The 25,306-nt window shown below is 42.6% G+C and overlaps 1 protein-coding gene across 1 annotated transcript in view; it reads right to left on the bottom strand.

Annotated features, from left to right (window-relative positions):
* Positions 1-2,366: 2,366 nt before the first annotated feature.
* Positions 2,367-25,306, bottom strand: part of LOC115384565 (serine/threonine-protein kinase D2-like) — a 34,574-nt gene continuing 11,634 nt past the window's right edge. The window contains exons 2-19 of the mRNA XM_030086824.1: positions 14,027-14,165; positions 13,480-13,611; positions 13,160-13,341; positions 12,323-12,506; positions 12,168-12,236; positions 11,987-12,004; positions 11,708-11,867; positions 11,125-11,236; positions 10,344-10,421; positions 9,699-10,017; positions 9,522-9,574; positions 9,334-9,406; positions 8,071-8,177; positions 6,735-6,896; positions 5,116-5,214; positions 4,636-4,903; positions 4,431-4,516; positions 2,367-2,591 (exon numbers count right to left, since the gene is read on the bottom strand). Coding sequence (XP_029942684.1) covers positions 2,367-2,591; positions 4,431-4,516; positions 4,636-4,903; positions 5,116-5,214; positions 6,735-6,896; positions 8,071-8,177; positions 9,334-9,406; positions 9,522-9,574; positions 9,699-10,017; positions 10,344-10,421; positions 11,125-11,236; positions 11,708-11,867; positions 11,987-12,004; positions 12,168-12,236; positions 12,323-12,506; positions 13,160-13,341; positions 13,480-13,611; positions 14,027-14,165 — 2,466 coding nt within the window. The remainder of the gene's footprint in view (positions 2,592-4,430; positions 4,517-4,635; positions 4,904-5,115; positions 5,215-6,734; positions 6,897-8,070; positions 8,178-9,333; positions 9,407-9,521; positions 9,575-9,698; positions 10,018-10,343; positions 10,422-11,124; positions 11,237-11,707; positions 11,868-11,986; positions 12,005-12,167; positions 12,237-12,322; positions 12,507-13,159; positions 13,342-13,479; positions 13,612-14,026; positions 14,166-25,306) is intronic.

Raw genomic sequence — 25,306 nt, 5'->3', positions numbered from 1 at the left:
AGTTCCTTTCCATTGTACTGTAAAAAAAAAGAAAAAGCTGATACAGCACAACACTGCCACACAATTCTGAAGTTCCAGGCAGACTATTCCAATCTTAGTAGTGTTTACATGCTAAAACTAAGTCTATATTGAATATGCTGTCATGTTATTCATCTTGCCGACTTGGTGTCCAGTTGGCCGGTTTATGACCTTCGTACAAACATAAGTTTGGCACATCTTATTCATGCTGAAGGCCACGGTTCATTTCCCATTTTACAAAGCACCTTTTATGCAGTATCTCAAGGCCATTAAGCTGACCGCACCAGATATCAAACTGCTCTCATCCATCATCAGTTGAACAGAATTAGATCAGGTGAAATAAAAAAAAAGATAGGTACAAATCTGTCTCTCTCTCTTCCATTTTCACTTGGCAGCGTTGAGGCAGAGGACAGAAAAATGAAAACAAAGCTGAATAGAACCGATAAATGGCAGTACAAGAAGAAAAAGAGGGTGCCATTTGGTCTTGTTTGGCAACAATGATAAGATGCTGTGTAGTAGAAATAAGGATGCACTTTCACCTGAGTGGCTGGCTGAAGAGTGCTCGTCTCCAAATGCAGAACAACATGGCCTCTTCCCCTCCCCAGCCACAAGGTCCCCTCGAGTGGCTTTCAGTCTGCGGGTCTTTGTCTTCTAAACGCTGAGAGTAATTTGTACGTGTGGTTTCAGAGTATGTAAAATCCTTTCTATCTTTCATTTCATGTTTCATGTGTCTACGTGAGAGCACTGCGCATAATGTCAGTGCAGTCAGACTAATCTGCCCCTCATCAGAGAATGAAAGCTACGATATGCCAGACTGAGCTGAAAAGAAATTTATTCCTCATCATTCAAAGTATGTCTTCAACCTGCAGGTCACTGATTAAGCCCCGTGCTTCCTTAATATACTACTGAGGAAAACAAGTTGTCCACACAGGGCCTGACATTTTAGTTTTTCTATGAGGAACCTGGAAACAAAGACATTTGTCGTTGTAAATGGAAAATAAAACTTCCAAAAACAGCCAGAGTTTTATCGGAGGTTTGTATTATGTTATAAAGACCAAAATCGTTCTTCACATCGTACACAGTCTAGACACACATCGGACATACATACACTTCAGGTTACACATTTGCGTAATAGACTATCGTAACTATGGGATGTTCAGTGGTGAATCTAAATACGTCTACGTCACAGAAACATGCAACATACGGACGTGAAAGGTAGCCGAGTACTGAACTACAGAAACATAAACATTCGGAACCCAAGCCGTCCGTCAATGCGCCTTCATTCACGTCAAGAATTCTGAGCTCGCTTGAAAAGGTTTGCCAATCTATCTGCTCAATAATAGCACATAAAACCTAAGTGCAGCCAGCTGTGAAAACGAGCTATTCATCATTTCAGACTCCAGCGATGAGTGAGAGTGGGTGACAACACAATGAAAGCAATTTCCACCACTCAGCAACTGAGCCTTATCTGCTGTAATTTGTCAGCTGCAGGTTGAGGTGTGTCACGTCGGAACTGTTGCTTATGGCAGGCTATAGACCCATTCCTGTTAATTTCAAACCACAATGGCATCTGTAATTACATATTCTCAGAGATGCCGCCGTGGCTCAAATGTACTGGTAGGCTAATTACTGGAGAATATTCGCTTTCGCCGGATCAATACTTCCAGTTTTCCCTCGGGAGGTGGATTTTTAGAAATGCATTTAGTGAACACAGATGGGTTTGTCGGTGCCATTTACTTTAGTAATGACCAGCACAGTCATCACTGAAAATATTCCAAACGAAAAAGACTGTAAACTCTGCACAGTTCAAATGAAAAAAGATTAAAATCAAAAATTGACTTTCTACCCAGTTTTATCTCAGTTTAACTTTGTTTTCTCTGAAGAAATGACCTGAAAACACTCTCACGCAGACTTCTCATCTTTGCTCGTGGCGAAGTGTTATTTCCTGCTTCACTCGGAGGCACCTCGGTGCGTGAGGAGAGGACCACGCTGCTTCTCATCCCCGCAAAAACTTTCGATTTACAGTTTGACTCCAGTTTATTCTTCAAAGACTCGTTGGCTCGGTCGAACACAGGATGTGAAACTGAGTCGAGCGGGTATTCTCATGGAAACAAGTCAACGTTTCAAGGGTTCAGTGGGAACCGGCGAAAGGGAAACGATACTTGAGCTGAAGAAGAGACAGGAGAGGCACGGCGTATGTGCTCCATCAGTCCCCACAGCTGGACATTCTCCTCTCAGAATTCTTTGTAAATTCATGTCTGTTCAAACCGTACACAAGCCTTCCCATCTCATGCCCCCCCCTCTCCCTTGTCCTTTCTTCATGAACAGGAGTCCTTGATGTGTGTGTGTCAGAGGATGCTGACTCTCTCTGTGAGGCCCTGCACGTCTGCGTCCTCCCCGCCGTCCTCCTCGTCGGAGCCTGGGGCCGGAGGAGGCGGCACGAGGTGAGCGGGATACGGCAGGGTGTGTTCGCGGGCGAACGTCTGCCAGCGGCTGTCGTCGCTCTCGTGGGTGATGTAACGCTCGCCGAGCTTGGTCTCCAGCTCCCGCAGGTCCAGCCACGTCTGGTAGTCCTGCAGGAACGAGAAACGCAGGCGAAATCTCTGTTTTTATGAGCGCCCAAATCAGATCCATGTTGGAGAGGCTTCAAGTGCATCATCCAGTAATCACTTTTGGTGTGTGTGCGTGTGTTTTTTAAATCCACCGGTGTGTCAAGAACGAACTCGAGTGACCTTGAAATTACAAGTGGGACTTTAATCCCATTTGAAGCTGCTGTCACTTTGAGGATCGACTAATGCTGGAGCATCCTTGAAACCAAAACAACAGCAGCAAAATTATTCAAATCAAAACTAAAAGCTGGTATAGTTTGTTCACTTTTAAATACTTTGTTTTGCAGGATGTAGCATCACTTTTACATCTAATCTATCTTCTTCATTACTGAACAAAACTACCAAAGCACCAAAGCATCACCAGGCATGGGGGAAACGCTTATATTTGCCATTTTACTTAATACCTATTAGGAGTGTAACGGTATTTGTATTCGTCCCGTACCGTGACGGTACGGGGGTCACGGTTCGGCACACACAATCACAAGACGAATACACCAGTGAGTAAAAAAAAAAAAAAAAAATTCCAACCTTAGATGGCGGTAATGAGCCTAAAAGCTGCCGGCAACCACCATTATCACAGAAGAAGAAGAAGTAGAACAAGCATGTCCAAACATGAACAAACAAAGAAGAAAGTACAAGCGGAATGAGAGCTGCAGCGTGTGGCGGAGCGGATTAAACGGGAGAGTATTTGTTCCGCGTGCGTTCCCTCATACGGAGTGACGTGTGACGTGCCAGTAAACGGGAAGCAGCACAGTCAAAAAACCAGCAGAGAACGCCACGATGGTGGAAAAACACTTTTTTAAAACTAAACCCCGACATAAAAAACATTGGAGAGGCGAGATGGAACCAAATCGCACAACAGCGAGTTGTATAAAGAGCTCTATAGCAGAATACAAGCGATCGCCGGCTGGTGTTATGGATTAACTGGTTCCCGTGTTAACGAATGACAGCGGAGGTCTGTGTAAACACATGCTGATTACAGCAGTTGTTAAAGTAAGACTCACAAAAGACTTTAAACGTATACACTCACTGCAACTGTCGATAACCGACGTTCGCCAGAACGACTAGATGTTTCAGTCATTATTGGTCACAAGTTAACACGGGCACCAGTTAATTCGAAACATCGGCATGCGGCGCAGAGCTCACACCGAGACGTGCTGCTCCGCACGGCGGTGCTGTGGTCAGGGGAGCAGCCGCTCCTTCAGCAGCATATCATGGAGATTTTGGGACATTATTTGAGCAGATATCAGCAGATAAAAACTCTCTGCTTGGCGCTGAGGACTGCTGCTGCAGAGAGGAAGACCTGCAAGTTCCTCGTGAGACTTTGTGCGCATGGATGCTTTGTATGCTGTACATTAATACACTCGCGTTTAATACTATTGTTTACAATCGGATTGAAAAAACACCATGCAAACTGGGCCAATAATGTGTCGCATGGGAAAGCTTGGGAAAAATGTTCTGGTACATTTGTGAGCTTTTTTTACTTTTTCCCCACTGTACCGAAAAACGTACCGAACCGTGACCCTTGCACCGAGGTACATACCGTACCGTGGCTTTTGTGTACCGTTACACCCCTAATACCTATAGATTTTATTTAGGGATCTTGAGCCTTTGAAATGCTGCTACCAACTTAAACGAAGGTCACAATTTTTGGAAGAATTGCCTCATTTTCTACAATTAAAGATAAATATTGTTGCCTTGAAAAGCATTTCTTTTCCATTTCAGACAAAAGGTTTGAATAGTGGGATGAATATGTGGATGAAAGACTGGAACGTGAACAGTGCACGTGGCTCATACGGCTACCTGTAAATACGAGTGGCTGAGACTTTTGTCTACGCTGTAACGTTTCCTCATCATGACTTGTAGCAGGTTGTTGATCAAGTCGATCGCTGGAAACACAAAAGAAAAGGAAACTGTTATCATAAGCTCGACCCATCTATACAGTACAAAACCATCTGTGAAATGTGTGCGATGAACTGTCCTCTGGTCCCTCCCATTCTGAGTTTACCATCGCTGGAGATCTGCTTCCAGGGGTTGGGTGGGTACATGAAGGCTGCGTTGTGGATCTGGTCGTTGATATCTTCGTCCTCATTGAAAGGGAACGTCCCGCTGAGGCTGACATACATGATGACCCCGACCGACCACATGTCCAGCGAGCGGTTGTAGCCCTGGTTCAGCAGGACCTCCGGGGCCAGATAGGCAGGGGTGCCGACCACAGAGCGACGGAAGGACTTCTCACCGATGATCCGGGCGAAGCCAAAGTCGCAGAGTTTCACCTGGATTCAGAGGAAATTTATAAGAACTATTTGATATGTGTGAGGAGATCTGAGGAAATGTGCCTCAGCAACAACACTTCAAGTGCTTTAATAAGCTTATTACAGAGAGTGGGGGGGGGGGGGGGGGGGGGGGGGGGGGGGGGGGGGGGGAACAACGTGTGCGTGACCAAAGTGGTCTTAATGGGTGTGTGTTTGTCTGCATGTGTGAGTACCTGTGGGAAGGGATCAGCAGAGGCGAGCAGCACATTCTCGGGTTTCAGGTCACAGTGCACGATGTTTTTGAAGTGAAGATGCCTCAGAGCTGCAAGAATCTGCACGGATGGCAAAACCCACAACCACACAGACAGGATATGAATTACTCCAGCATAGCAACACCCAGATGTACACATGATAAATGTTGCATGTGACGCAGTAAACGTGTTTCATGACAGAGGTTGGCAGACCGCAAGGAACCCAGAAAAATCAGTCTGACACTGTTGGTCATAGGATGTCGTGCAGACACAGTCAACAAAAACATATTTACATCTCCAAGGTTTCCAGAGACGTGAAGTTGACACGCAGTCGTTACAGCGACTCGGCTGAAACCTAACCTCTACCTCGGCCCAACCTTAACTCGTTTCCTCCACAAAACACATCCACTGCTCATTTGACAAAAATATTATAATTGCTTTTGTACTTTCTTTAAATGCACTCATCCAATTTACATAATATCTCATTTCATTTCTGAAAACATTTCTTTATTTTTCTAGGATTTTTCGTTATCTTTTTGACATGACCAGGAAATGTGTGTGTGATCGACATCCATGTGTCCCTGTGATCTACAGCATCGGTTCTTCCCTAAACTTTGCAGTTATGAAAAATCTGACAATATCGTCCATTTGAATTCCCTCCAGGTCCCAGAGCCAGTGAACGTGCACCATCTGTTATCGATATTAAACAATTCTTCCTCGGTTACTTGTTCTTTCAATTCATATTCTCACTGTTTTTTCTTTCAGGAAATAGAAGTTGTTTTTGTATCACATCAAACTTCAATTAGAGCTCAGATTACTCAACATTTTGTTCTCTCATAAGCTTTCTGGAATATTCCAAATATTATAAACTCGGTATCTGTATCGGATTTTATCATTTTCTCTCAACAGTCCCTTTTGTGTGTATCACTACTGCTAATTATGTCACTTTATGTCCCCAGTCAGGGGTCCATGTGCAGTCAGGTTGGCCCTGGCAGTATAAAATATGATAGAACCCCTCGCACGCACACACACACACACATTTAAAATGAAACAACAGCTCATAAAGTTGCTTACTTAATTTTGTTGGTTACAAAAACAGAGTCTTATTTAAATATTTGAAACTTCATAATTACAATTTAGAAAAGCAGATATTTTATTCATGTTTTGTTGCTGCTTCTCTTTTTTTTCAGTCTACTTTAAGTGATTCAGCCTGCCATTTTTCTTTCATTTCCTCTTTTTCTTTCTCTTGAAGTTTTTAATCTTCACATCTTTTTCGCTGATATCAGAGTTTTTTTTGCCTACTGCACTGACAGTGGCTCAGCGGTCAGACTGACCAACTCAGTGCTGACACAGCAGCTAATGACTCACCGCAACACGACAACGACGATATTTAGATTTCCCCATAAGAAGCAGCTACATTCATTACCTAGTAAGAACATTCACATCTGGATGTAACACACTCTAAACACACACAGAGTCCTGCCTTTGCTGTGGCTCACACACACACACACACACACACACACACACACACACACACACACACACACACACACACACACACACACACACACACACACACACACACACACACACACACACACCTGGGTGATGAGGAACTTGGTGAGCCTCTCAGGCAGCCTGCCTTTCTCACTGGACAGGATCATCTCCAGCATGTCACCGTGCAGCTTCTCCATCACCACAAACACTTTCTCCGGGGTCTCGAACATACACTCCAGGTTCACGATGCCCAGGTGACGTAAACTCTGTGAAGCAAAAAAATAAAGAGTGAGGAAGAAGCTGGATGAAGAGGAAGACTGACAGCAGAGTGAGCAACGGATGAGAGAAGCAAAAGACAGAAAACCACAGAAGATGGAACAACGAAAGGGAGAAAAGAAAATGGTTTTCATTCTGTAATTTGCTTCTTCAAATGTCAAACAGAATGTTTCAATAAAAGGCCCTTTATTACACCGATCCATATGATTGAGGAAGAAATCATTTTCGAATTTGTTCTGACGAACGTGAAAAGTGATATTACTCTGAAAGCTCATGGAGATTTATGGCACAGCCAAAGGAAACAGGCTCTGTTATTGACACAACCATGAACCAAGTCACTAAGCAAATGAGCCACGACTCCATCTCTGTCTCCACCTGCTGGTGCATCATTTACTGAACAGTGAAGTATGGATCTACACATCTCAAAGCTTGAATTGATCCTATCCAGGATCTAGACTGGCTGTAAAATTCAAAATATTAATGAAAATATCAAATTTAGAAATTTTATTTCTTATCTAATGTCAATAATGGGATCTGGTTGAAACCTATCAAAAATATTTTTATTTCTGAAACTCATTTCATCACAAAATTTTTAAAATACAGAATTTTAGACTAAAAACTAACCCAAATATGACAATAGTCATAGCATATTGGAAACTTGATGAGTTGATAATGGCACTAATGTACACAGAATACAGAATAAAACATTTACGACATCCAGCAGAGGTTTTCCTATCAGCCTGAGAATACATTTATAACTAATTCACAATGCTTTTAGTCATTTTCACCCTAAACATAGTCCATCTACCAGATGGACTAATTTTGAATTTGGTTTAAATCTCTGCTTAGTAAGCATCTTTTTTTAAATGTCAAAATAAAGTACATTTTTCTTGTTGAAAATAAATCTGTAGACTTAAAAAAAAAAAAGAGTAAATATGCAGTAAAAATTCATCAGGACCTTCATAATCTGACCTACGATCTTAACGTTTAGCTATTGTTTATCTAAAATATGATGTGAAGACATTTCTTATTTAAAAAAAAAATGACATTATGTGTGCGCTTTTGGTGATAACTATGTGTGTGTGTGTGTGTGTGTGTGTGTGTGTGTGTGTGTGTGTGTGTGTGTGTGTGTGTGTGTGTGTGTGTGTGTGTGTGTGTGTGTACCTGCAGGATGGCCACCTCGTTCCTCAGCTGGCTCTCCTGTTTGGTGGGAAAGCGAAGTTTGTCGATGACCTTGACAGCAACATCTCTCCCCGTTTTCCTGTGCTTTCCTGTAGAAATCAGACGTCACTGTGACCGGTACATACTGCAGCGAGATGACAGGAAGCATCATCAGCAGAGATCATATTTCTCCCGTATTGGTTTTTCTTCATCGCTTTCCAGTAAAATCACTTAAAAGTCGTCTCTTAATGTACAAACCTCAACCAGCCAGTCTCCAGGCTGTTGGTCCGTATTGTAGCATCAGAACAGTGCACAGCCTCAACCTGTTAGATCAATCTTAAAACATTCTCATTTCATTAAGTTTATTGTTCCAGTTGGCCAAAGTCAAACTGGATAGTTTTATCGTTAGGATAAATTAGAGTGCTGTCAGTTCTTTTTCCTCAGTGTACTTCTGTCCCCGGTGCGTCATTAACCTCAGCTGCCTGCCATTATGTAACTTTACAGCCAGTCAATAAAAAACTAAAATAGGGACATTTGTAAACAACACAACCTACACGTTACGTCATTTTGAAAGACTCATCACAACAGGGAAAAGTACCTTTTTTTTATTATTTGTATTATTGTAAGTGAGCATTAAGTATCTGCATCCAGAATGAAGCAACTGACAGTGGTGGTGGAAGCGGTGGAGTCGGTGTGCCACAATCACCCGGCTTTACTTTCTGACCTCATTTTGTGCGAGTTAGTGAGGTTGTTAAGGGCTGTTCTGGTAATCTTTCTGTCTCCGTACCTTCCTGCAGAGATCTCTGTCCTGGTTTGCTCTCTAATTTGTTTTTCAGTGCTCTCTTCTGTCATTTTTTTTTTCCAGCTGCCCACAACCAATCCAAGCTGAAGGCCACCATGTCCGAGTCTGGTTGTGCCAGAGCTTTCTTCCTTTTCAAAAGGAGGTCTGCTTTGTTTTGTTTATCTCAGCTTGCCTCGGGTATCGGCTTGCTCATGAGGATTTGCTTGGTTTATTCTGTGTGCTTCATATGAGACGGCTATGTCGTGATTAGGAATATTCAGATACAGCTAAAATAAATCAAATTGAATGTCTAGTAAATACAGCAAATATGTAGTAGAGGCTGTAGTATAGTTGACCTCTGTAGAGAAAGACTTTAGATAGCAATACTTCAGAAGGGTGCATGTTTTTTTTTTCTTTAGTCTATTTGTTTGAATTCCACACGATGCAGTACTTTCGTCACTGTGTGTAGATGAAGGGTTACATACCTCCATAAACCACTCCAAACTGCCCAGATCCCAGAACCTCATCTGCAAAAATCTGGTACACTGTGCCAATATCCTGCAGGGAAGTGATTTTTAACACAATCAAAATCATGCTCAGTGGGTGGCTGGGGCAAAAGCTACAGCAAATTGCCAAATTTGACCAAAAAAAATGAATAAATAAATAATCATACCACATTTTCATGGATTTCACTGTTGGACACAGATATGCTGATGGAAGCTTGTCCTTGAAAAACAGCAACGGAACAACACATAAAGGATTGTTGGGAGTTTTTGATGTACAGAATAAATAAGAGAAGCATTTTCCATCCATTCACCAATTCCTCTATCGGCAAAAAGACTTCACTCACTGTGAGGCGTGTTCCCCTCGGCCGGCGGAGCGTCCTGGAAGATGACCGGCATGAGGGCCTGCCGGATGGCGCTCTCCCACGCCTTGGCCACCTCCCGGCCGATGCCACTGTTGGGAGCCACCTGGGTTGGCGAGGGGGGAGTCTGGGGGACGATCTGAGGGTTGCTGGAGGCCAGAGAGGGGAGGGTATTGGGGTCCTCCCCCACGAAGTAGCGCATGCGGGCTGTGACGAACTCGAAGCAGTGGGGATTGGTGCCTTGGGGAACAAGAGTGAAATCACTAGCAGGACGCAACTCCAGGATCTCAGAGAGGGGGATTTCCTGCAGGGACAGGAGCAAACAGACGGGCACACTTAAAACACACTCTCTTTTGCTCTTTTATGTACACACATTTATAGATTTCTGCATCTTTTGAGAGAAAGTCTTTAGTTTACCATTCATCAATTTCATAAATGCTGTTTTGGTTTTATTAGACTTTCTATCGAATCAGTCTAAGAAACTGGTGTCGAGAGTGCATTAATCTTCACATTTCATTTTATTACTGTGGATATTTGCCTGTATATGCATGCACACACACACACACACACACACACACACACACACACACAAACACACACACACACACAGGCTGATTAAACTACTCTTACCTTGTAGTACTTGTTGGAGGTGTTATTCTGGAAGAGGATGATGCACTTGCAGTCCAGGCGCCAGTAGTGCCTCTTTCTCTGTTTGGGGTTGTATTATGGGAAAACAAAGGTAAGATGGGGTACATATTGAGGAGTGCAATGGTGAGGGGGTCAAAAAAAGAGCGATAGGGCTTGGGTTTTAGATAAAGCTCAGGGATAAATTTGAATCCCTGCATGGACAGATGAAAGGGAGGATGAATGAGTGTATAAGGTGGAAAGAAAAGGAAGGAAAAACCAGACAAAAGTGAAAGGAGAAAGAAGTTAGTGCAGTCAGAAAGAGAAAAACAAGTCTCATAAGCTTTAAGATTTTAGACATTACGAGCAAGAGAAGAAAGAAAAATTGGCTTTTAGACTGAATTCAGTCTGTTGAGTGCTGTTACATTTTCTGAGAGAGTCCTCGTCCAGCTTTAACTGTTTTTTTTTTTCAGACACAGTTTAAAAGAGAAAAGTGAAGCGGTAAAGGGTAATAAAAGGCAGGGACTGAATAATCAAGGTCAAAGCTGCAGGGACAGAGGCTGCCGGACAGAAAATGGACTGATGGAACTTATAGTCCCTGAATAAACAGAATGGAAACAAACAAATGGGAAAAAAGGGGGGGGGGGGGGGGGGGGGTCATAGAAAAGGCAACTCCTGCACTTCAGAATAAATCGAGTGTTGACTCATCAGGGAAGAAATTTTACTGAGATAAAGACTAAAACACAATGTTCATAATGAGCAGAAATGATTCTTATGTAGTTTTTACCAGTGTGTCCGTGTTGCTGTAGTGAACCATCCATCCTTCCTTGATCGCTGTGCTGGATCGACGGGTCGTCTGCCGCACCGACTGTACCACTCTCATCAATGGGATGTAAACACTGGAACGGAACGAAACATAGATCTGTGACGGGACCAAAACAGTCACCCTCTCTAAAAGAGAGCCAACCTGAGAGGGAGCAGTTCTACCTCTATGAATATCAAAATTTCATGAAAGTTTCTCTCTAGCTTCATCCAGTTCATTATCAGTTTATTTCTCTGAAATACATTCAGCTTTACAGTAAACATTTGATTCGATATCTGATTCAAATGTGGCTTAAAATGACCCTCCTCCTTCCATCACCTGTGAAACCAATAATACAGATTTTTTTTTTTTTTCTTTCATAAACCAAAGGGCCACAAAGAATGAAGACGGGGCCGTTTGAGGCTCTTGGTCAGCCAGTTGCTCATGAGCAATATTTATGGTTGGCGGGTTTGCTTGTGTTTGCGAGTGCGACACTATTTTTAACTGCGTTCCTTCCTCACCAGATTTGTTTGGAGTATTTTTCCAAACGTTCACATTCTCCACATACCTTTGGTCTCCGCTGGCTCCATCCTGGTTATTGTCGGGAGAAAAGGAGCCAGGGATGCTGCAGGCCTCGTCTGAGTCGTCCATCGAGGATTTGTCTGAGGTGTCATACTCGCTGCTGTAGTCCATGGGTACTTCAGGGTCTGCGCTGGGACTCAACAAGTCTGGGGCAAAAAAAAAGAGAATGTGATTTGATCTAAACTGACTTGGTGTTTTTACTACTGACAAACTGCAGCTGACAGGAAAAGCAGCTTTGTGAGCATCAGGACTGAATATCACTTACCACTGTTCGCCTTGTTTTCTGAGAAGAAAAAAATAAGTGCTTTCAGTATTGTTAGAGAAGCTGTCATATTGTGTATAACATTCGGCGTAGTCTGGCTCTGATAACGGAAACATGCTAATGAGACATTTTATCAAATGCATGCAGGTTCATTAAGAATCAGAGGAATCCTATCAGCGCTCACCGAAAGTCTCCCCAAGGCAGTCATTAGGAACCTTGTACGCGCAGCGTTTATGGCAGTTGAACTTACAGTCTGGGAGGAATGCAAAAACACATCATTAAATCACAGATTTAATCAGTAACTTTATCTAAAAATTCCAGAAATAAGTCTGCACTGACCTTTGCACTGCAGACCCTGCCTGAACAGGCCTCTGAGCAGCCTCTTGCAGTACTGACACACCGTCGGCCGCGTGTACGAGTGGACTGCAAACGTGTGGGGCACCTTCACTTTGCTCATCAGGATCTTGTCAAGGTGAACCGGTCGACCCGTGTAGAAGCGCCGGGCGTCGCTGGGGGTGCGTGGCTAACAGAATACAGAAGATAACATTAGATAAATTACAGTGGATTAAAGTTGAGATTCTGTATAATGATTCTGTTGTAATTGCAAAATGTCGATTTAAATAAAAAAGTGCAGTGGTTTGGGGCGATATTTCTTCATATATCCGTGAGTATGAGTGGCAGCTTTCATACGTACAAACCGACTTAATGCAATCATCTGAAACTGCATCGTCCTTTTGTTTTTGAGCGGATTGACAGACAGACAATTGTAATAGCATGAAGCAGTTTACTTCACGGTTCAGGTCACTCAACGTGCCTTCATACCACTTCAAGAGGAATGCAGCCATGCCAAGAGTTTTCAGATGGATATCTGGAAGCCTCGAAAATGACCTTTGGAAGACAGATGTTTGTAAACTGTCTCGGCTTCCCTTAGCAACCACGATTATGTACCAATACCTTCTGTTTATATATATATGATGGTTACCTATGCAATCAACTAAACCTGTTATACTCAGGCTTTGATCCAAAGATGTGAAAGAATGTCAAATATGTGTATATAAAACTGATTTAAGGTGGATTTTCCAGTTTGTGACATCAGTGAGGTGCTAAGATGTAGCTGCTGTTACGGTGCACTGAACAAATGCAAAGGCGTGCACTCATTCGCTGACTGATTTGTACCATCTGAGTGTTTGAGCGTGTGAGGCTGGCGTCCTCCGCGCAGGTGGACACCGAGTCGGTGGTGGAGAGGCGCAGGGACTGGCTGCTGCTGAGGGAGGTGGTGGACAGGCGCCGCTTGCGAGCCCCACTGCAGTTGTTAGGGATGCTGAAGGCACATCGTTTGTGGTAGTTCAGTCCACACCCTGCAGGGGGCGGCATGGATCAGAGAGTCATGGAGGAACAGCAGGACGGGGCAGATAGAAACAGATTTCTTGTGTTTAGTTTCCTTTGGAGATGAGTGGGGCGCAACAGTGTTGTTGTTCATGCTGTGTTTTTCTCACCGTCACATTTGAGCCCCTGCCTCACCAGCCCAAACAGCATCTCCCCGCAGTGATCGCAGAAGGCCGGCGCTCGGTAGGAGTGCACATTGAGCGCGTGGGGCCGAATCTGGAAATCTTCAAAAGTGGCTGCCGCTGGAAAGGTAACAGGGACACAGCGTGCTCAAAACAAGCGCTCTGCCGTACAGGGCGGAATATAAAGTGACTGAACGGATAAGATGAAGGGTGGAGTGGTGGCATTATATGGGGGACTCGTGATTCCTGCATTCGTGCATGAATGATGGAACCCTTCCTTTGCCAGGAGGAAGCCAAGGTAAACTCCTCCCCGCAGAAATCAAACTGGGATCAAACAGACGGTATGGAGGACCGATAACATGGGAACAGGATGAAAAGACCCTTTCATTCTGACAGATGTCACAGTACCACACAATGAAAGAGCAGATTAGGCCGATGCAAGATACCGACTATAGTCAAATATGCAGATAAGGGCTCATTTCAGACAGAAGGAAGTTCACTGAGGTTCTAATATGGCAAGAAAGAGAAGACTCACCGGAGAGCACCACCTCCACCAGATCTCCCTCCTGAATGTCGCTGGCTGCTTTAACCAGCTGAAGGATATTGTTGGTTGAAGTGTCATGCTTGAACAGCAAAATCTTGTCATAGATTCCATAAAAGCCACACTCCGGAAACTGAAAGCAAGAAACAAAGTATAACATTAATATAATACAGGTTAGACAAAGCAATGAAAAACACAATTCATGTTATATGTCACATGTTTGAGTTAATTATCGCATTTCCACTGTTCAATAGTAAATTGTATTCAATGTGTCATTTTAAATAAAGACAAAAAAGAAAAGTATGTTAGAACCAAACAGCTGATACAACAGACAAAAAAAAACAACAACATATGGAACCAAAACCACATCCAAACACATATAATGGGAAAAAGTACAGGTCTATTTATTTCTCCTCTTCATTTTGTGCGTTTTAGACGTAATTTGAAAGATGTGGACTCACTAAAGGTTGAACCCATGCAGAGTTTCTTTAAGAACGGCTTTCCATACTTTTTTTCACAAGAACTACTGCTAACATTTCAGAATGTTTTTTTTTTTAATCCCACCATCATTTAAAGGTCCAGTGAGTGACAGTTTTGTTTATTCCGCACATCTAAATATAAGCTAATGAAATAACTGTCATGATGTGATTTGCTTGATGTCTGTAGAAATACTTAAGTTAACAAGTGGTAATCCCAGTCTGTCCTCATACAGATAGAAAAATACAGATTAAATATTGTTATCAAAAAAAAAAATGTAATTCAAAAACAGAGTGAAGAAAAGTGGGTAAAAAGGCAGAAATCCAGAAAAAACAGAAGCACCTTAAATATGAAATGCACTGTACAATCTCGCAAAGAAATGACATCTTACATCAGTGCAAAAACAAATATGCAGGAGTTGTAAAAACACACTGAAGAACAGGAAAGCTGTACATAAGAGCACCAACTGAAACGAAAACAAATTACGTTATGCTTTAGAAAACTGCCTCCTTTGATTTGAGTTGGATGATTCAAAGTCACCTGTAGACACGATTACATACAGATGATTAAATATATCAGTTACACCTGGGTCTGAGCAGAAGGGGTCAACAAACAGACCATCATATAGTGCACATTTACACCACACTGTGCTCCAAGCAGCCTCAGCCTCTCAGTTCCCATTACCAGTAATGATATCTGACCCTCGGAGCTGGACTCATTCACTGGGTAATAAGTCTGTGCTTCTGGGACTCATAACTGCTGACTCCAGAGGAACCGCTGTAACACAAGGCTGAAGCGCACGGGGTGAATTCAGGCTGAACGCAAATCAAGCCCCTAAGCTGATATGGAAAGCAGGACAAAGAAGAAACTTTATCCTATCGTCCCTATCAGTCATATCCCGGCGCACACACGAACACACAAAAGGTGTTTCCATGAAGCTCGGCTGGAGCTATGAGAGATGAGGGTGTCAGTCAGAAGTCAGCAGAGCAAAGGCGGCTGTCACAGGGAAACCCGGCTCTCCTGAATAGTTAATGCCGTCTGGTTCACTTCAGTGGCCGCACCACACAAGACACCGGCGCCACGCAGCCAGGACCACAGGAAGCCGTCCACGTGTCAACTCCAAATTTCTCCACTCTGGAGCTTGTTCTCAAAACAACGCCGTTTTCAGGCCCGTCCAAAAAACGATGTGGTTACATGAAACGGCGTTGTAGTGTGAACAGGGCCCGAGTGAGACCAGAAAGAAATGATCGTCCAAACGGACTTTACTCCTTTCTCTCTTGTTGTTGTTTTCCTCTGTGTGGAATCAAGAATCACCATCTGGCTGTTTGCTAGCAGCTTCCAGGAAGGGGGGCCCTGGTCTCCGCCTTATAATGACAACAATGACACACACACATACTGTACACCTCCTCACTTACCAACAGACACACCCTCCTTACAAACAGCAACACACACATCCACGCTCTCTCCCCCATTTCCCTTCCTTTCTCCTCCACACACACACACACACAGTCTGCCTCTCGGTTTCCCAGCAGGCACTCCACATCGCCACATCTGAAATCCAGGCCCGGTTTGTACTGCTGCCAAGCTACACAGTTTAGTCCACCACGCCCAGCAGTGGGCTACTGCTACTGACCACACGGTCAACAATAAGACACAAAAAGCACTTTTTTTTCACCTTTTCTTTCTTAAATTATTGCGTTCAAAGTGACAACAATAAGAAAAAAATAATAAAGATTGCATAAAAACTTCATATGGTAAACCTTCTCAGTTGGATGAATGTATTCCTCATATAGCCTACTCCCAGACCCAAGTATTTGTCTTTTCACTTATTAAAAAGAAAAAAACATGCCCGTTGGCTTGAAAATAACTCTGATGCAAGTGGTGAAAGTGAACCAAAGTAGCAAAAACAAAGCCTAAATGATGCTGTGAAGCTCAGTTAAATTAAAGGCAGCTGCATGTTTTGCCTCAGTTCACCACTCAGAGCAAAAGCTTTCATATTAACCCTCTTGTGGGTAGATAGACTGGATTTATTTTTAATTTCATGACTGTAAAACTGTCAATAAATGTGCAATGAGTGAGCGATTGGGTCATTTTTTCCAAGTTAACTTCCACTTTCAGTATCTGGAACTTATTTAATATAACTGCATGCTTTTGATGGTAGCGAGAACCTGAAACAGAAACACATGATTGTCATATAGGACAATATTACAGAAATCCTGTGTGGCCACGATATGGCTACTCCAAAGACAATAAACATTATTTATTTGCTTTCTGGTCAATTTTCAGTTTTCGATCATCAACAGTGAAGGATTTATGGTTAAAAGACATAAACATGCAAATTCCTATCGGTAGCTACAAGAGAGGTGTAAAAACAACGCACATAGAAAAACAGACATAGAATGTTGTGTTTTTAGTCCCCATTCTTTAGTTTTCCCTGTAATCAGATGCTGATCTCTTACATTTCATTGTGTTATGAGTAATACTGCTCAGGTGTGACAGATGTCAGCTGTTATGACAGTTGTTGGATACTTGGACTAAAGTCCATGAGGCCTGCTGCCTGGCGGGGTTATCCAAGAAGGTGCTAACTCTCACACATTAGGTGTGAAACTCGTGCATTGGACTCCAGACTCTTGCCACACATGCTTTTCTACATGCGAAGCAAGAGTTTTCAGCCCAACGCCGAATTTCCTGAGCTTCACAATAACTTGTTGGATTGCCTCCCACTGGGAATCAAGAATCAATCATCTCAACAACTGTTATGCAGTAATGGAAAGGTTTATCTGCCCACTAAATAAACATTACATTGCCTTCGTGTGAGCCATCTGTAGGTTTTAAATCTTTCTCAGCTATGGTATTGCCGCTACTTCTTCTTGTCATCAGCTCATGATTCCCAAGAAAGGTGTTCCACTGAGCATGACTACAAAAAAATCACATGAATAACTGATGAACACAAACCAAAATAGCATGCATGTATCACCAATGGACTTCCAACTAAGTGAAGTAACATCAGCTGAGCCTGTTGAGTAAATTAATCATTACACTGATACACACAGTAAGTTAATGTATCCCAGCAAACAAGTACATACACACATCCCTGTGAGTCCACACTCTCACTATCTCGCACTAAGATTCAACTAATGAGAAGAGACTGCAAACTTTCCCAACACCAGACTTAAAAACCCACCTGACAGAAGTGAATCTTGTAATAACTACATCTGTTAGTACCTGATATTGCCACGGCTGCGACAAATTGCAGTCATTTGTGATTACAGCCACAGAACCCAGATCAGAGGAGGCGCCGAGCTCCTCCCAAATCCACAGATAACCTTTACTCTAACATTAATGTAAGCCCCGTGTTGCTGGGTGATGTTGGCTCCTATACTTTAAAACCCAACGCTGTAACTGCTGCAGCTCAGGTCCCTGTTGAGCAGCTCAACAAACACAGCCAGTCATATTATCCTGCACCTTCAGTCCAACACACACACAATGCAACGACCGCAACTGCTGCTGCCACGTCTGTGCAGACCGCAGGTCGTTACAGCTCTGCAGAAAGCACAATATCCAAATTCCCCAAACCGCTTTTCCCTCAGAGAAATTACCATCTTCTTCTGCTCCCCTCCCGGCCCGGATTTCAGTGAGAGCACAGTGTGCAAAAAGCACAAAAGATCCGCATCAGCTCTATCTGTAAGTCAATATGATGAAGAATTAGTTTGTTTACTGATTACATATCCGGCGGTACATTCGTGTGTACACTGCATATGCGGCTGTGACGGTAAAGGTTATAAGGATTGGGTGTACATGTATATGCGTGTATAGTCGGCAAACAAAGAGTTGTAATATCATATAGACAGTAGTCTGGGGTCGAGTGGTTTGCCTGGAGACGGGGTGGGTCTCCCTCTGCTTTCTTTGAGCCACCAGGTATCCGGTTACCTGGCATCGCCGGCACCATTCCTGCACCTCTCTGGGCCAATGAAGCCATTATGTGAGAAATGAATTATGAACTAGGTTTTCTTCTCTTTGCCTCCAGCTTTTTATTCTCCTGTTTGGTGCTTTTTCCAAACCATCCAACATTTATTATTAACGCTCTTTTAATAAGCCTTTTCTTCATGTTATAATGTTTAAGATGTTATAGAAACAAGGCAACAAGCCTTTTCATAGAAGCGTCACATCAGTATCATGCATTATGGAGTTTTTTTTTTTTGCAAGTGAAATTTGAACTCAAAAACACTGCATTCAAAAACAGACGTGAAAAACCTGTGAAAAACCCGCAGCGCTGACTGCTATTTCCTCTCCTCTACACACGTATCCTGTTGGTTTGTTTATTTCCTGGTCGTCCATCTCAGCCTCTGGTCATATAAGGCAGGTCGATCAGGTATAAAGGGCGGGATGCAGATATTACGACAAAAATATGCAAACTGTCAAACTAATTCCTCGCTCCAGATACAAACTAGTGTTAGATGAGCTTTTTGTTATGGTGGTTTTACTCAATCTGTAAACAATTTGGCAGATTTGACAGAGATTGAAATTGAAAAAAAAAAAAAAAAAAAAAAAAAAAAAAAAAAACAATGGGTGACTTTTCTCAACCCTCACTCAACCGGTTATCTGATCAGGGGATTAATCAGCTTTTTTACCAAACCTTGAGGGTCTGTCAAACGGCGATCGAGTGGTGCATCTAAATATAGACGGTCTTTATATAGACGCTGCATGTACGAAGATCACAAAGTCTTTTATGGCCTGCTGAGAAGGCTTGCTGCTTCTGCTTTTCAAACCTCATCACTTCCCCTCCAGAAACTCGACATGAGCCACCTTCGACTGGCAAGCCACACACACACACACACACACACACACACACACACACACACACACACACACAGTCTTGTATTTCTATCCTTGTGGGGACCGTCCATTGACTCCAATTCATGTCTAGCCCCTAACCCTGACCCTTACTCTAACCCTAACCCACACCACAACAAAGCCTAACCCTAAAGAAATGTTTTTGCACTTTTACTTTTTTCAGTAACAACAACATGGTCAAGAAAACACTGTTTCTCCTACTTAGGACCGGAAAAAGGTCCCCACAAGGCACGTCGTTCCACGTTTTGCTATCCTTGTGGGGACATTTGGCCCCGACAAGGATAGAAATACAAGAACACACACACACACACACACACACACACACATACACATACACACTCGAACACACCACATCAGATCCAGCAAAGCAATGACTTTGTATTTCATTGATATTATTATCTGCACATTTAGATGCATGCTCATCAACAGTCAATGCAAACTGGAATTTCAGAGTTTCTGAAGTCATAGTTGCTCTGATTCCACATCGTCAACAGGATATTGGTGGAGCTTTAGCAATATCATTCTAGGTGTGGTAGTTAGAGGCTTGTGGAGGTTCAGTGAGCAGGTCAATGTGTCCATCTGTCTATCTATGCCTCTATTTTCTATTGCACTTCATCAAATTCAGGTTTGTGGAGCAGCTGACACCAGCTGTGAAGGCAGCGATGGGTCTGCAGTTCATCGTCGCATGTCCGACTCAGAGAGACAGACTCAAACGTCTCGGAGCATATTTATCCTGCACCACATGTCGGAGCATCGGACTGTGACCTGGAACCAGAGTACCCAGACGAAACCTGCGTACACTGGGGAGAGTTATGCAAAACCTGAAACAGAAAGTTCCCCAATCTATGTCCAACCAGGGAGATTCTCACAGAGAGAGCAGATCAATAACCACTCCACCACTCTGTAGCCCACGGTACTGATTTACATTGACACTGCATTATGTGTGATCCAACATGTCTGCTGGGGAAAAAAAGAAACACATCAGTCAGACATACATGCACGTCATACAAACATACCAAAGAGCCTGGTCTGCTGCCAGCACAACACAAGGTATCATAGCTTGAGCATGTGGCCTCGCTTTTAAACCTTGTGTGCGGCACTCAGAGTATTCAGAAAACAAAAAAGATGATGATAAATAAATAAGGATGTAATGAGAAGAGCACAAAAAGCTTCTGAAAGAGCTCTTCTGTTTCTACCCGAGTGTTGCCATCTCGATGTATCTGCCGGGGGTGAAAGGCCTTGCTCGTCGGCTCACAGTAGTGATCTGTCTGAATCCATGAGCCTCCAGTCCCAAGCCTGCTTCCTTTTACCCAATGCTGTCTTCCCCCCCAAAAAAGAAAAAAGAATGAATAAGAACATTTATGCCATTCATATTCAAAGACACACTTGTAGATGACTGTAAATTCTGACTTAGTGCTTTCCTCAGGAAACAGGAAGTCACGTTATGGACACATGTAGATTATGTCAATCATCTGCTGCTGGCTGACACTACATAACACACAGCAGTCAAACATCTACTCCCATGTCTTATAAAGATAAAATCAATGTAAAAAAAAAAAGTACCCAAAATGGAACTCAGTAGAAATAACGTGTGCCGGTGTTAAGGATGCAAGAGGTTGAACCTTCATTTGAAAGAAAAATGGTCTTTTGCCAGATAGAGATTGAAAGTTGTAAGCTTATGTAATGTATGCATATTTGTAATGTGAGTGTGACATGTTCAAGATTAGACAGAGACCACAAAGCCAGAACAAAGACAGAAACTTATGCTGAGAAAATTCTATCTAAGAAAGCAGTATGTTTGAAACTTCCTCATAAAAGACTGTTATTAACTTATGAGTAATAAAGTGTGATCTGTGGATGAACTACATCATCATTTCAATAGAAAGTCAAGCAAAGTTCAACTATTTAACCTTGAAATACTTATTATTTTGAATATAACTGGGAAAATAAATTGGTCTTAAATAGAGTAGTGCAATGCTGCGATGGCCAAAAGCTGCTGTCGTGTTGACTGAATACGGAAGTGAAATGTAGAAGAATGACAGGGGCTGCTTTTGTGTTTACACAAAGAGAGAAACACTTCAGTTCTGCAGAATCAGAGGGGCCGATCTCGGCAGGCGATAACGTGCGTTCAGTAAGTGGGAATCGGCGTGTCTACAGTAAAAGACGTGCTGTGTGTGACACAGCACGGCGCGCTCTGTAAACAGTGTGACCTTCGCAGCCGTACATGGTCCTCCGCACTGATGTGCCTCTGCAACAGAGGCTGGTTATCACAACAGGAACCTTATCCAGCCGTTTTACAGTCCGGAGGAAACACACTGCATCCCTTCAAGCACCAGACATTGTTTAAACATCCACGTCTTACTGTGCGACAAATCACACGCCCTCTCGCACGTGTCCATGAACACACACTCAGTCTTGATGGCCACTGTGAAGATGATGAGGATGATGATGATGAAGCAACACACCTGAACTATGTTTCACTGTACCCTTGCTTTATAAAGTTCATTGTAAAAAAAACTCTTGGCAGCTGAGTCAGAATCAACTTTATGTTTGTTAACACTTCAGGCATGAGATTTCAGGTCAACACCATCTTTCTAAAAATGATGAGGTGTTTAATGAGGGGTCACCATGGCAACGGGCATGCGAAGACGTCAATGTTCAGCCCTCATTAGCTCCTGACAACAACTTGGCACCGTGCAGGAATTCCCCTTTTGTGTTGACGATGTCAGCAAGAGGGACAAATAAACCGCGTGCTATTTTTAATCCCAATGAGGTCACGTTAGAGGCAGAAATATGGAGTGCACAAGAAATATTCCAATCATCTCTGACCTCTAAGTCGAGCGTACAGCGTGTAATGTGGGCCATGCTGGTGTACGAAAAACAAGAAGAATGCAAGAAAGGAAGATGAGCCTCGAAAACAAACACGTAACGCTCTGTGCCAGGAGGAGAAAGGAATTAAGTAATGCTGGTGACGTCAGCCACCTGCTGGGCTTGGCAGGCACACAGAAGGATAACAAAATGAGGATGAGTCAGAAAGAAACGGCTGAAAAGCAGAGTAACGTAAACCATGCCTACACTGTGTCATTAGCACAGTGTTAATAAACCACTGAAGGAAAGCTGCATTGTTTACTGACCTGCAGCCTCGTCACACGTAAATGTTCTCAGCTTTTCTGGTTTTCCCACAATTATCAATCTGTGTATCAGTGACAAGTCCCCGGAAGAGCCAGAGGTGGGAAAGCACCAGCACGAGCTAAGTTTATCAGCAGAAATAATGAAAAGAATTTAGAATATCAGGATATTTGCTGCCATTAAAGGTCACACTGAGAAAAGTTCCGTCTTCCTGGATTCAATCTGGTTCCTGTTGAAGACACAGGAAAATGGAAACAACCTATGTGTGAAACAGCACGCACATTAACACAGGAGAAAAAGATTGATTTAATAGATGCTACCACACACAGAAGCAGGAACAAGCTGCTGTCGCAAGAACCACAAATAAAGTGTCTTGAAATGTCATATTTAAAAAGTTCTTCCATTTTTTTAAAGAGACCATAATTAACACTGGAGTAATTTTTTAAAATGCTTAAAAATTTTACCTGTTTGAATTACTTCTTTTTCCAGATATGTAATTAATTACATTTTGCTGTTAATTAAATTCAACTTTTATGATTCACCTTTATATGTCTTGCAGTCTGAATTGGTTTCTATTTCATAAACAATCAAAAGCATCTCGAGCAGGCGTTGCAAGCCTGTCTGCAAGTATTTCAAAAGCACTGCATCTCGTTTTGGTTGTGAATAAAGGTACCGATTTGAGCATTCTTCCTGGTGATCGAACTGATGTGTTGCACTGCAAACCATACGTTTTCTCCTGACTCGCGCTCTTGACAGTGCATGACTGTGCATGTGCATCACGCTGCAGCCCAGAGGTGTAATCAGGTTTAAATTCTTGACCTGCTGGGGTCTACATACCACAAATAACTGAATAAACCAGAGAGACTGGAGAAGGAGTGAAAATCTGAGTCTTTTCTCTTCAACTCTGTCACTCACACACACACACACACACACGCAGGCAGACACACACACCTAACCATGGTTAAATACACACAATCATTCATGCATACCTGCCTGTGAGCCTGTAATAATTTCACAGTGGAAAAAAAAAAAAAAAAGCACTGAGCACATCATGACGCCAAGGAGTAATCTAAACACACAGAGTAAATTTGACATGTTTCCAGCACAACATCCTTGAGTGCCAAAACTGGTCATACAGGTTCAAACCGCAACACATGGCAGTGTCCTGAAAATAAAACATTAATTCACTGCAGAAACAAGACTGGCTTTAAAAAGAAAGTGGAACAAGCTATAATGTTTTCCATTGGAAAACCTAATAGAAAAGGCAGACATAAAGAATAATGTGTGTGTGTGTGTGTGTGTAAGCAGCTTGAGCAGCAGCGCAGGGACAAAGCACCTCATTCTGCTCCAAGCATCAGGACAGAGAGGTAACTCGAGAGCCGTAACCAGGCATGAGAGAGGGTCCAGGGATAAAGGAGGCACGCACTGCTGTTCTGAACCAGGCCTCCTCCTCCCCCTCCTCTTCCTCCTCCTCCTCCTCACTGGGTGTGTAAACTGATAGGAACATTGGACTCAGTCCACTTTGTGTGCAATGGACAAAGTACTGATTCCCGACAGGTGACGGGACACAAACCAGGCCTTCATCCCAAAGAAACAGGCAGAGAAAAGTCATGGAAAGAAGAAAGATGAATCCAAACTAAATAACTAGAATGGAAAGAGATTCATGCTGATTTTCAACCAAAGAAAAATTAATAAAAGTGACTATTTGAGTTTAACAAGTTTAAAAGATTTTTAAATTTTCAAACAATGAAAAGATTGACTAAGTCCTCCAACAAGAGCATTTAAAATGAACAAAGTAAATCCTTATTCAATGGCTTAGAGTCATCTATATTATAATAAATGTGCAGATGCTGTCACTGCTTTCATTATAGGGGCAGATACTTCAGTATTTCACGTGATCTGTTTACATGCTGAACTTACTATCAGGCTTCGACTTGTGAAAACAGAGATGGAGATAGGGAAGGGGCTTGTTACTCTATCCAGCCTTCCTCATTTCCTCTGATCTTTCCCAAGAGGTCATGTAGAAAAAGTGAGCTTTAATACTTTGCTTTACGAGGAAACACTCGCCAGGCAGGTGTATGAGGACCTACCCAACTGACTTCCACTAAAGAAGAAGAAAAAAAAAAAGCAGTCCCATTGTAAACTTTATTATTCTCTATCTTAATCGTTCCTAATCTTTATATGGTTATTGGCTTGACTTCAACAACGCTGCCTAAATTTGTCTATGTTGTGTCTGGTCTGCTGGTGTTGTATCATTAACGACTATGAAGCTGAGAGGTAAATTTTATCCACCCCAGTGATAAAAACAAGACTATATGTGTTGAAATGCTGGGGCAGATCCCTCCAATACAAGGTGAAGAAGTAGATGAGCTCCAGAAATAATCATTCACTGAAATGTACTGCTTGGCTGGATTGTTGTATTTTCTCAGAGTAACTGACGGAAATAATTGTTTTCATTCAAAGTGACAATCATGCAGAAATATGAGGAAAGATGGGGCGTTCTAACTTCCCTGTAAAACTGCTCATTAGTGACAATCCAGTCGCTGTTAACAGCGTCTCTCTGACAAGAGGAAAAGTCCCCGGAAAAGCAGTGATGCCTCCAAACACAATAGACAAACAGAAAACAATAATCAAATAAGAGACAGAAAAGGTGAAAAGATGCTTCAGAGGCTGCTTCACAATGGCCTTTATTTTATTTATTTTTTTACCAGCAACGTTATTGTTCATAAAAAAAAAAAAAAAAATCTACTTTTTCATCTAGTTTTTTTGCACACTGTGAAAAAGCAATCGCAGAACCTTACTTTCTGCCATCCC

The sequence above is a fragment of the Salarias fasciatus genome, unplaced genomic scaffold (genome assembly GCF_902148845.1).
Source record: "Salarias fasciatus unplaced genomic scaffold, fSalaFa1.1, whole genome shotgun sequence".
Lineage (NCBI taxonomy): Eukaryota > Metazoa > Chordata > Actinopteri > Blenniiformes > Blenniidae > Salarias > Salarias fasciatus.
Note: the sequence above shows the minus strand (reverse complement) of the source record. Positions and strands in the feature narration are given on the sequence as shown.